This window comes from Papaver somniferum, chromosome 3 (assembly GCF_003573695.1).
Source record: "Papaver somniferum cultivar HN1 chromosome 3, ASM357369v1, whole genome shotgun sequence".
NCBI classification, from domain to species: Eukaryota; Viridiplantae; Streptophyta; class Magnoliopsida; order Ranunculales; family Papaveraceae; genus Papaver; species Papaver somniferum.
In genome coordinates this window covers 181,817,299-181,829,753 of record NC_039360.1, presented here as the reverse complement: position 1 = coordinate 181,829,753, position 12,455 = coordinate 181,817,299, and the positions used below count along the sequence as shown (strand labels likewise).

At 38.9% G+C, this 12,455-nt stretch overlaps 1 protein-coding gene and 1 non-coding gene across 2 annotated transcripts; both read left to right on the top strand.

The window, feature by feature from the left end:
- The first annotated feature begins 248 nt into the window (after nucleotides 1-248).
- On the top strand, nucleotides 249-2,482 carry LOC113358203 (40S ribosomal protein S8). Its single transcript, XM_026601734.1, has 5 exons — nucleotides 249-354; nucleotides 469-541; nucleotides 1,380-1,713; nucleotides 1,871-2,043; nucleotides 2,152-2,482. Exons 1-5 carry the CDS (start codon nucleotides 351-353, stop codon nucleotides 2,228-2,230), a joined length of 663 nt encoding a protein of 220 aa, XP_026457519.1. The 5' UTR covers nucleotides 249-350; the 3' UTR covers nucleotides 2,231-2,482.
- On the top strand, nucleotides 916-1,001 carry LOC113362467. Its single transcript, XR_003365724.1, has one exon. It is a non-coding gene; the product is annotated as a small nucleolar RNA Z196/R39/R59 family (small nucleolar RNA).
- Nucleotides 2,483-12,455: the final 9,973 nt, after the last annotated feature.

The following is a 12,455-nucleotide window of genomic DNA, read 5'->3' as shown; positions in this document are numbered from 1 at the left end:
AACAGCTTTGTATAAATTTTTTCTTTTTTAATAAAAGCTTTGACTGGCATCTTTTTATAATAATAAATCTAATAAAATAATATCTTCTTCACTCCCAAAATAAATAAATATATATATATATATATATATGTTTTTTCCCCAAATTCAAAAGGGTAATCGTATGCATGGAACCAAAGGATAGGCTGAAGTCCGCTCCTCTCTGAACTAGAGGTGCCTTCAACAGATTGTAATAGACTAAAATACCCTCCTGAATGTTAGGGTTTTAAATGAAAAGGATTATATTGTTGGTAGAGAGAGTGAAAGGAGCTGAAGGAAACAGAAACAACTAGTTCTTCCGCCGTTCAGCCAAGATGGGTATGAATCCTCCTCCTGAATCTCTATGTCTTTGAAGAATCATCTTCCTTAGACTCATCAAATCAATACTCGTCTTTGTTTCTAATGGATTCTTCTTATCTTTTCAACTTTCAGGTATCTCTCGAGATTCTATGCACAAGAGGCGCGCTACAGGAGGAAAGAAAAAGGCATGGAGGAAGAAGCGAAAGTAAGCTTTCTTTACTTGTCTATAGATTCATTTTCTTATCGATTCATAAATGGTTAGATTGATACAAAGTTCGGTATGCGAGTTTGTTGTTCTACATAGTACTCGCATATCTTTCTAATGCCGATCTGATATCGTAGATGTAAATCTGATTTATTAGTGGATGTAATCTTAAACCTAGATGTATATTTATATATTTGCTTTCTCTAAGCTATGTATTTGAGATCGATTTGCTGGTTTATAGTTTTCTCAAGTTTAGTAGTGTTTATAGGAAGCAGAGTCATTCAAGAAAAGGGTTTAATTTTTATTATTTTTTGATTTTTTATTATTAGGTTTTGAGTCTTTTACTCTTTGTAAATTTTTTGGTTCATGATTAGTACAATCGATGATGAATTATTGTCCTATTTCCTGATGTATATGTGATTATCATAACAAATATCACCATCTTTCGACTGAAATTGTACACTTGAACTAGTTTTCTTTGCTTACCCTTTTTTTTTTTTCGATGTTTATTTTGGAGAAAGTTTTTGGTTGACTATGGTAAATTACTAGTACATTCTTTAGCAGCCCCTATCCTTGTATTAAACTATATCAATTGATATGGATTGCCTATGGCACAATATAATTTTAATTCTTTGGTCCCTGGAGTTTCCCTCTATAATTGCTTTCGCTTATCCAGTAATTTGGTTTATCTTGAAAATGTTCTAGTTATTACTGGGATTTTTGTAGCAGTAGATATGCATCAGTGATATATTTTGCTTATGTTCGATTGCCTTTAAATTTATCATAAATGCTATTGTTTGGAAGTTTGCTTGATGTTCAATTTTGTTGGTTCTTCTAGGTACGAGCTCGGTCGTCAGCCCGCTAACACCAAGCTGTCAAGCAACAAGACAGTGAGGAGAGTACGTGTTAGAGGAGGTAATGTAAAGTGGAGGGCACTCCGATTGGATACGGGAAATTACTCATGGGGAAGTGAAACCGTTACTCGTAAGACCCGTATTCTTGATGTCGTTTACAATGCGTCGAACAATGAGCTTGTCAGGACACAGACATTAGTGAAGAGCGCTATTGTTCAAGTTGATGCTGCTCCTTTCAAGCAATGGTACCTTCAGCACTATGGTCTTGACATCGGAAGGAAGAAGAAGACTGCTGCTGCCAAGAAGGAAACCACTGAGGTAACATCTTATGTTTCTGTTAGTTGTATATCATGAAATGCAATTGTGCATCTAGCTTATAATTTTGTTTCTGTATTAAATTTGTTCTTGGGCTTTTGTCCTTTGTATGGCGTTCTTAGGCAACTGATTTTTCTATCTTTCTGTTCAAAATTTGCAGGAGGGAGATGCTGCTGCAGCAGAAGAAGCAAAGAAGAGTAACCATGTAATCAGGAAAATTGAGAAGCGTCAGGTGGATCACAAACTTGACCCTCATATTGAAGAGCAGTTTAGTGGAGGCAGACTATTGGCCTGCATTTCATCTCGCCCTGGACAATGTGGTAGAGCTGATGGGTAAGTTGCATTGAAGAAAACCCTCATTTTTTAGGTTTTTCGTAAATTCCTCCTATAGATAACATGTTAACCAGTGCACTCATCTAAATGGTTTGGGAATTTATTTAGGTACATCTTGGAAGGAAAGGAGCTTGAATTTTACATGAAGAAGCTACAAAAGAAGAAGGGCAAGGGTGCTGCTGCTTAAACAACTCGACTATTATTGCTTGTGGGAGGTTTTTAGCTTTTATGATGATAGTGCTTCTTAATTATCAAGATGTCCTTTTTGTGTTTCATTCTCAAGTCGTAGGATAAAGAGGAAGGATTGACATCAAAGATTCTCCTAAGTTTTGTTATTCTGAATTAGTAGAGAAACTGTTTTTATTACTTACTATATTTTCCAAACATGTGTGCGTTTATCTTCATTGGATATAGACAGATCTGGGATCTTTGTTTTCAATTTCTACCTACCTGGCTGGGATAACCAAAAACGGAGTAAAACCGTTCCCTTCTTGATAACCTCATGCCTGCTTAGATTGGTCACATGGTTGAACTATTTTTTGGGCACTCCTTTTTGTGGGGCAGGGATGTGCTTAGGCCATTCATCCCACACTTATAAGGGGTGTCCTGAACCTAACAGTGACCCCTTATCTGATGAGGTGAGTTTTAATGCATCTTGGATACGGAGAGTATTTGTCGAAGGTCTAGCGATAATTAAAAGCATTATTGATGAGGAGTGACCCCTTATCTGATGAGGTTAGTCCTAGTGGATCTTGGATACGAGTATTTGTCTAACTAAGGTCTAGCTATAATTAAAAAGCATTATTGATGAGGTGAGTCCTAGTGGATCTTGGATACAGAGAGTAATTGTCAAGGTCTAGCTATAATTTAAAAAGCATTATTGCTGGGAATTGCTAATCGTAGTAGCATTCATCACATATGGAAATGTGTCTGGGTACAACTTATTGGTACTACTTTGCCTTCAACTTTTGTTGCCTTCAACTTATTGGTACTACTTTGCCTTCAACTTTTGTTAGCACTGCGAACTTTTGTTAGTACATTAAATGGTTTATTTCCTATTGATGTTTTGACTGAAATCTGTAAAATCAAGCTACCTATGATTGGAGAATACAATCACAGTCAAAAATCTTACACTTTTGTTGGAAGTGTCTTCACCAAAGTTTACCAATTACTGATACAATTAGTAGATTTTTGTATAAAATTGAAACTGTTTGTCCTCTATGTGGAATCCATGATGAATATATGCATCATCTGGTTGTTCAATGTGATGTGGCAAAACGAATTTGGTTCGCAATGGATAATAACTTAGCCAGCTCTTTAAATTTTGTGAATTACGAGTGGCTAAGAAATTTGTTTGCATCTAAGAACTTTGGTGAGACTATGATGCAGGAGAAAATCAGGTTTGTAGCCTGTATTTTGTGTCATATCAGAAAATTAAGATGCTCTATTGTCTTTGATAAAATGAAGTTAAGACTGACTGAATTTTTTCAATATTTAAAGCAGTACGTTAATAATTGGGAATCATCCCTATCTACAGTTATGAACAGGCAGTCTCCTGGTCAAACTGACCTTTTGGTGCAGAGATGAAATTCGCCTATAAAGCATGATGTTAAAATAAATTTTGACGTCTCTTTTATTAATGAGAATTTGCCAATAAGTATTGGAAGAAAATTTGAAGGTGCAAAAGGGGAGATTTCAAAATCAGTGGATGGGGAACAAGGAGAAACATTAGATGCATTAGAAGCAATCTCATGGGCTAAAGGTCAAGGAGTTACCAGTTTACATCTAAAGGGAGATAATAAAGATGTAATGAATGGCATAAATGGAAGTTTTAAGTGTGATTAACCGGACAACAAATGGTGTTGTCCAGGAGTGTCAGTTTTTACTGAATAATTTGATTCTTGGTGTTGTACTTTTGTTAAAAGTATTGCAAATTCTACAGCCAGTACCCTGGCTAAGAATGCTAGGGTCAACGGTAGTGGGTTGTGGGTTCTGGAACCACCAGATTTCATCCAAAGGGATCTGGAAAATGATCATTCTCTGTAAGAACTCCAGGTTTCATGGGTAAGGTAAACTACATCCGACGTTTTATTCCTGGAATGACTCAAATCATTACTTCATTTACCCTACTATATAAGAAAAGAATATGTTTTATCTGGACATCCAGTCAGCAAGAGGCTTTCCAGAAGATACAACAAATATTGATGTCACCCACTGTCATGAAATCTCTTGTGCAAGGACGACTAGTATTCTTTTACACTGCATCTAACGAGGTCGTTGTTGGAGCACTTCCCGCTCAAAAAGATGATGAAGGAGTCGAATGTCCAATTTATTATTTCAGTCGCACCTTGAAAGATGCAGAACTCAGATATCCTAAAGCTGAGAAAGCATGTCTAGCACTGGTTCATGCCATTCAGAAGTTCAGACACTACTTGTTGTCAAACATAGTCATATTGGTTGCTAAAGCAGATCCAATAAAATTTCTATTATCCAAACCTGCTTTGGTAGGAAAACATGCAAAGTGGTTGCTATCGATGTTAGAGTTTGATATAACATGTATCTCTCCCAAGGCGATCAAAGGACAAGCTGTTGCAGAATTACTCGCAACTTTTCCAGGAAAAGTCGTTACCATGCTACATGATGACATACCCGCAGAGTTTTCAGAAGTCTCAGTCATCAAAAAGAAACATGGTTGTTGTATTTCGATGGGTTAACTACACCCAACGACGATACTGGTGGGGCAGGTGTGGTCTTAGTATCTCAAACAGGCGAAGTTTTCTCACACTCATTCAAATTGGACTTCCACTGCATCAACAATTCAGCAGAATATGAAGTCATCTTATTAGGGTTATCGTTCACGAAGCAAGCATGAATACCACACCTGGAAATAAGGGCCGATTCTAAGTTGTTGATCAACCAAATTAATGGCATATACTCTCTTAAGTAAGTAATGCTTGCTCCATTCAGAGCTGAGGCACGACGGCTATTAACACATTTTGCTGATGCTACGATTATCCATACTGGCCGAACCAACAACAGGCATGCTGATTGTCTGGAAACACTCGTTTCAAAGTTATAATTTGAAGGTTCAGAGAAAGCCATAACAGTATAGAGGCGTTCTGTATCGTCCACTTGGCTCATACAAGATGTAAACATCACGATAGATGACTGGAGGACACCTATCATCCGTGAATTGAATAGCTCTCTTTCAGATGAAAAGATTAGTCTTAAAAAACTAAAGATTTTCTTCCTGCTTCATGGGGTATTATACAGTCGTAACCCAGACGGATCATTATCACAGTGTCTCGGGGATGACGAAGCACAACAACAACTCAACCGTATTCATGACGAAGTATGCATACAAACGTTGGTGATAACTCTCTACAGGCGACTTCAACGCCTTGGATATTATTGGCCTACCATGGAGACTCAGTCGAGGCTACTGCAAAGATCATGCTCGAACTGTCAAATATAGCCATGTAAATTAGAAGCTCCGACAATTCACTACATTGGGGACTGGAAAGAGCATTACATCAAATACCTCCATGATAACGACCTACCATCAGAGAAGAAAGAAGCAGTCCGACTGACTCAAATATCTAAGAGATTTGTTAACGATGAAATTCTATATCGTAAGAGTTTTGGAGTAAATCTTCTAAGATTCTTACAGAACATGAAATGCATGAAGGAGAACATCAAGGAAAGAGAAAGTTATTTCTCCAAATTCACGAGAAATACTATTGGCCGACCATGGAAGATGACGCAACGACCTATGTTCAGAAACGTTATTAGTGCCAAGTTCATGATAACCTCATTAATACTCATTACCTTCAATTACATGATGTGAGTAGTCCATGACCCTTGTACAGCTGGGGACTGGACATTATTGGTAAAATTAATCCTGCATTGTCAAAGCAGTATGAATACATTATCACAACGACTGAATATTTCACCAAGTGGGTCGAAGACATTCCTCTTCGAAGCACTAATGGTATCACTATCGCGGACTTCATCAAACAGTACATCATATGCATATTTGGAGTTTTCAAACTGTCATAGACCAATTTGAGAGAGTATTCATTTTGCTTGTAATTCTGATCTAGAAGTGCTCTTATCTGTTAATGGGGTGCCTTAGCCAAGTCACACAGTTAGCACTGCGACTAGTAGTATTAATACTTGCATCTCCATTGGATTCTTATCATCCAATCAGTGAATTATTATCTTTCCTTTGAATTCTTATCTCCATCTCTCTGTGTCTAAACTTATTTTTCTTTTCACCTTCAATTCTCACCTTAGATCTCTCTAAATCTTTATCCTTGTAGTGTAGAACATTACAAATTGGTATCAACAACATCTATCCTTGGACCTGTCATGGCTAATAAAGCAGCTATTGAGGAGTTAACCCGAAAGATTGAAGAACTCACCTCAGCTCAAGCTGATGCTACTAAGAAGATGGATGAGCTTGCAAAGTCTCAGAGTGATTCATCGTTAAAGTATGACGCCGTAATGAAGACAGTTACAGAGATCAAAGAAGATCAAGGAAAACCCACTCCTGAACTCATGTGTGCCATTACTACAGCTCTTACTAATCATATGGAACACTTTATGGAAGCTTCAGGTCGAAATTTCAACAATAGAGTGGTACAAACTAACGGATCTGACGGCGTATTGGGAGCACCACCTTTCAGAAGCAGCATTCCTTCTTCTTCAGGTGAAAATAATACTCGACCACCTCATTATTTACTTGGAGCTAATGATTTCAATAAATTCCAACACCCTAAACCCAAGGTTGAGTTTCCAAAATTTGATGGAACCAATCCTCGTTCATGGATACGCAAATGTAGAATTTTTTTTCTTATGCATAATATGACAGAACCTCAAATGGTAAACTTAGCTTCAATGTATCTAGAAGGAAAGGCAGATGTATGGTTTCAAGATTACCAAATTGGAAAACCTGTGGTAGTATGGGAGGACTTCATCCGGGATATATGTCTCAGGTTTCAAGAATTGGGACATGACGACATTGTGGGAGAGTTTAATAACTTCAACAATTAGGTTATGTCCTGGATTATCAGGAATTTTTTGAAGAGCTGAAGGCCTTAATGCTAGCTAAATATCCTCATCTTACAGAGAGTTACTTCATTTCTAGATTTATTAGTGGCTTTAAGGATGAATTAAGACTTCATGTACAAATGTTTCATCCAAGACATTAGCCAATGCAGTTTACTTAGCAAGAATGCAAGAAGCTCTTATTGAAAATGCAGCTAAGAAGGCAAGAGCCACTAACAAACCTCCACCACTTTTTGTACCCTCCCACCTCCCTCATAGACACATGTCTTCTCCAGTAACAAGTCCCACAAATGTTACCAAATCTTTCAATCTTCTTCCATTAATTCTCCACCTCCCATCAAGAGGTTGTCTTATGCTGACATGAGGAAGAGAAGGGAAAAAGGTCTCTGCTACAACTGTGATGAGGTTTTTCAGGCTGGACACAAATGCATTAAGCAACATATTTATATGCTAGCTGCAGATGAAGAGGACATTACTCAATCTGGAGAGGAATCTCCTTGTGATTCATCCCTATCTCCTGGCACTGAGGAGGGGGTAGAAATCTCAGTCCATGCCTTAGCTGGTAATACTTCACATAGCACAATCAGAATTGTAGGAGCTCATAAAAAACAAACATTAACAATTCTGATAGACAGTGGGAGCACTCATAGTTTTTTGGACCCTGGAGCTGTTGCAAGGTGTGGAGTCAACATTCAACCTGCAACTTCCCTCTTGGTAGCTGTTTCCAGTGGAACCAAAATGGTCAATGATGCTAAGTGCTCTCCCTTCACATGGCAGATGCAAGGGAATGAATTCCAGTATGACATGAGACTTTTGAAGTTGGGTGGCTGTGACATGGTACTTGGTGTTGAATGGATGAGAGGAATGAGCCCCATGATGTTTGATTTCAACAAGCTTACTGTTACTTTCACCAAGGATGGAGAAAATATTACTTTACAAGGTAGCACTCCTACAACTCAAATATCTATGGTGACAGGAAGTGCACTGCATAAATGGCTTAAAAAGAACAAACATGGGTTAGTGGGAAATCTGTTTGCCATTACTGCTTGTGAGGAAGAAGCTGAGATTCCAGCACCTATCAAGCCATTGTTACAAAAGTATGAATCTATTTTTCAGGAACCTAAGACCTTAACTCCAATCAGAGCTCATGACCATCACAGTCCTTTAACCCCCCCCCCCCCCCCCCCCCCCCCCCCCCCACCCCCCCCACCCCCGAAATCAGAGGCCTTACAGAATTCCTTACATTCAAAAGGAGGTAGTGGAACAACTAGTACAAGAAATGCTGAAATCAGGTGTAATTCAACCCAGGCACAGCCCATTCTCTTCACCCATTATCCTCATCAAAAAAAAAGGATGGCAGCTGGAGATTCTGTATGGACTATAGGAGGTTGAATGAAGCTATAGTTAAGGATAAGTATCCTATTCCTATTATTGAAGAGCTCTTAGATGAATTGTTTGGGTCCAAGGTGTTCTCTAAAATTGATTTGAGGGCTGGTTACCATCAAATTAGGGTCTTCCCTCCAGACACCTACAAGACTGCCTTCAAGACTCATCAAGGGCACTATGAATTCATGGTAATGCCTTTTGGCCTAACCAATGCACCAGCATCCTTTCAGGCCCTTATGAATGATGTTTTTAAGCCTCACCTCAGGAAGTTTATACTTGTGTTCTTTGATGATATTTTGGTTTATAGTCCTGATATGGACACTCATTTGAAACATTTGGAGATTACTCTCAGCACCTTAAAGCAACACACCTTGTTTGCTAAGCTCTCCAAGTGCTCCTTTGGTCAAGACAAGGTGGAATATCTGGGTCATATTATTTCTAAAGAAGGAGTGGCAGCAGACCCCAACAAAATTGAATTCATATTACAGTGGCATGTTCCTACTACATTGAAAGGGCTACGGGGATTTTTGGGTTTAACTGGGTACTACAAGAAGTTTGTGCAAAATTATGGCATTATTTGCAAACCCTTAACAGAGTTGCTAAAGAATGATAACTTTCATTGGAACCCAAGTGCTCAATATGCTTTTGATAAACTCAAGGAGGTTGTTACTTCTACTCCAGTGCTAGTGTTACCAGATTTTACAGTACCTTTTGAGGTGGAGACTGATGCTTGTGATACAGGCATAGGAGCAGTTTTAATGCAACATAAACAACCCATTGCATTTTATAGTAAAGGCATGGGGGGTCAGATTTCTTGCTATGTCCACCTATGAGAAGGAATTGTTAGCTATAGTTATAGCAGTTAATAAATGGAGGCCTTATCTCATGGGCAACCACTACACCATCTTCACAGATCATCAGAGCTTGAAGTATTTCATGGAGCAGAAGTTGCACTCTATGGCTCAACAAAAGTGGCTCTCCAAGCTCATGGGGTATGACTACACAGTTTGTTATAAAAAGGGAGCTGAGAACAAAGTGGCTGATGCATTATCCAGGATACCACATTCTGGCTCCTCCCAGTGTCAACTTATTTCCCAGCTACAACCTGCTTGGCTACTTGAAGTGCAAGCTAGTTATGGTACTGATAAAGTGGCACAAGAACTATTACCTCAGCTGATTGTATATTCCATAAGTAAACCACCTTATACCTTGAAGCAAGGAATCATCAGATACAAGCATAGAATTTATATTGGTTCAACTGGTAATCTAAGACAACAAGTCTTAGCTGCAGTTCACTCTTCTGCTGTTGGGGGACATTCAAGGACGCAAGCTAGTTATCAGAGGGCAAAGGCACACTTCCACTGGATTGGCATGAAGAAAGAATTATACAAATACATTCAGGAGTGTAACATTTGTCAACAACACAAAATCCCACACACACCTCCTGCAGGGCTACTCCATCCCCCTTTCAGTACCTGATCAAGCTTGGAAACACATATCTATGGATTTCATCACTGGACTTCCAAAGTCAGAGGGCAGAGAAGTCATTATGGTGGTGGTGGATAGGTTCACCAAATACAGTCACTTTATGCCCCTCAGTCATCCTTTCACTGCCTCATATGTAGCAAAGGTATTTTTGGACAATATTTTTAAATTACATGGTCTTCCTGCCACCATCATTTCAGATAGAGATAACATTTTTCTTAGTCATTTCTGGCAATAATTATTCAATAGGATGGGCATTGCTCTCCACATGAGTACAACATATCACCCTCAGACTGATGGCCAAACTGAGAGGGTGAATGCTTGTCTTGAATCATATTTAAGGTGTATGACAAGTTACAGGCCAACCAAGTGGGTGAGTTGGTTATCCTAGGCAGAGTGGTGGTTCAACTCTACTTACCATTCTAGCTTAAAGATCACACCCTTCCAGGCCCTGTATGGATACCAACCTCAGCAGTTTGATCTTTTCTCTCATCCTCCTTCCACTAATGACTCTGTTGAGGAGTACTTACAAAGGAGGCAGGCCATGGGGATCATTCTTAAATCCACCTTGGAGGAGGCACAACATAGAATCAAACAACAGGCTGACAAGAAAAGGTCTGAGAGGGAATTCAAGGTGGGAGATTGGGTTTACTTAAGACTTCAACCCTACAGGCAAAGCTCAGTTCAATTGAGAAGGAGTTTAAAGTTATCTGCAAAAAATTTTGGTCCATACCAAGTTTTGGCAAGGCTGGGCAAGGTGGCATACAAATTGCAGCTTCCTGTCACTTCCAGAATACATCCAGTATTCCATGTTTCTCAACTTAAGCCAAAGATTGGTGCAGGGTTGCTTCCCCAAACAGTGTTACCAGCTCTGGACTCTCAAGGATGTATGAAGATTGCACCACTACAGGTTCTGTCTACAAGGGTGATCAAAAAGCATCAGCAGCTAGTAGATCAGATCCTAGTTCACTGGACTCACTCCACGGCTGAGGAAGCAACTTGGGAAGACAAGGAAGCCATCAAACAACAGTTTCCTGATGCGATTATTGAGGACAAGAATCATTTGAAGTGAGGGGTATTTGTCATAGACCAATTTGAGAGAGTATTCCTTTTGCCTTGTAATTCTGATCTAGAAGTGCCCTTATCTGTTAATGGGGTTCCTTAGACAAGTCACACTGTTAGCACGTGCGACTAGTAGTATTAATATTTGCATCTCCATTGGATTCTTATCATCCAATCAGTGAATTATTATCTTTCCTTTGAATTCTTATCTCCATCTCTCTGTGTCTAAACTTCTTTTTCTTCTTCACCTTCAATTCTCACCTTAGATCTCTCTAAATTTTATCCTTGTAGTGTAGAACATTACACAAATACATCATCACAGACAATGGTACTCCTTTTTCTAACAAGCATGTAACTAAGTTGCTCCAGGAGTATGGTATCAAACAGATATTCTCTATGTCGTACTATCCGCAAGGAATGGGCAAGCAGAAAGCACGAATAATACTTTGATATGGATCCTTAGTCGAGCAGTGCATGAAAATATAAGAACCTGATACGAGCAACTACATATGGAATTATAGGCATATCGAATTGCGCCAAGAAGTTCGACTGGAACTTCACCATACTCCCTCATCTACGGTGCAGATGCTGTCCTTCCAAGTGAAATAAAAATTTCTTCATCAAGGATTGCAGTGGCTAGTGGCGTACAATAGGATGGAGTTGAAGTATCAAATATGCCAGATTTGCTGATTTAGACGCGCTTGAATTAAGAAGGTCCAAAGTCGAAAAATACGTGGAGGCTTACGGACGAAGGGTTTCCAAAGCGTATAACAAAACGGTAAAACCCAAAACTTTTCAAGTAAGAGATTTAGTAATGAAAACTGCAAAGCATATTTAACAAGACATGTTCGCTCCTAAGTTTTTACCGAAGTGGGAAGGTCCCTATGTGGTCCTTGAAGGGACCATAATAAATGAGAAATGGTTCAAAGCATATTATGCTTAGTCGTCGACAATCGTTTTAAATTTTAGACTGTAGTTTTTATTCCTCCAAAGAGCAATTTCCTAAATGCTCCATTGATCATTCTAAAATCAAAAAACAGATTACATCAATCTAATAAAATTTCCTCATTTATCATCAGTCAATCAAATCTTACTCAAGAACATGTTCTGAACCTATAAAACACTAAAACACTCGAAAGCAGCCCATCCAACAACAAGTAATTTCTACTGTACACCATTTCCAGCCTCTTCTGGTAGTTTTCGGTCTTAACCCTTAAGTCTTGAATCGCCTTGTCCACTCTCACGGACTCAATGGTCAGAGATTTTTCTTCCTCTATGATAGCATTGGCAGAAGAAATTACAATGGCGACAATAACTGCTCTGCAATCTTGATGATCTCGAGACGACGACGGATCCAACCAATATTGAACCTGAGAGCTTCGCAATTGGAAATCATGTCGTCTCACCTA

Coding starts and splice junctions, on each gene's coding strand:
- LOC113358203 (XM_026601734.1), top strand. Junction 1,714..1,870: donor CCAAGAAGGAAACCACTGAG/GTAACATCTTAT, acceptor CAAAATTTGCAG/GAGGGAGATGCTGCTGCAGC. Junction 2,044..2,151: donor CAATGTGGTAGAGCTGATGG/GTAAGTTGCATT, acceptor GAATTTATTTAG/GTACATCTTGGAAGGAAAGG.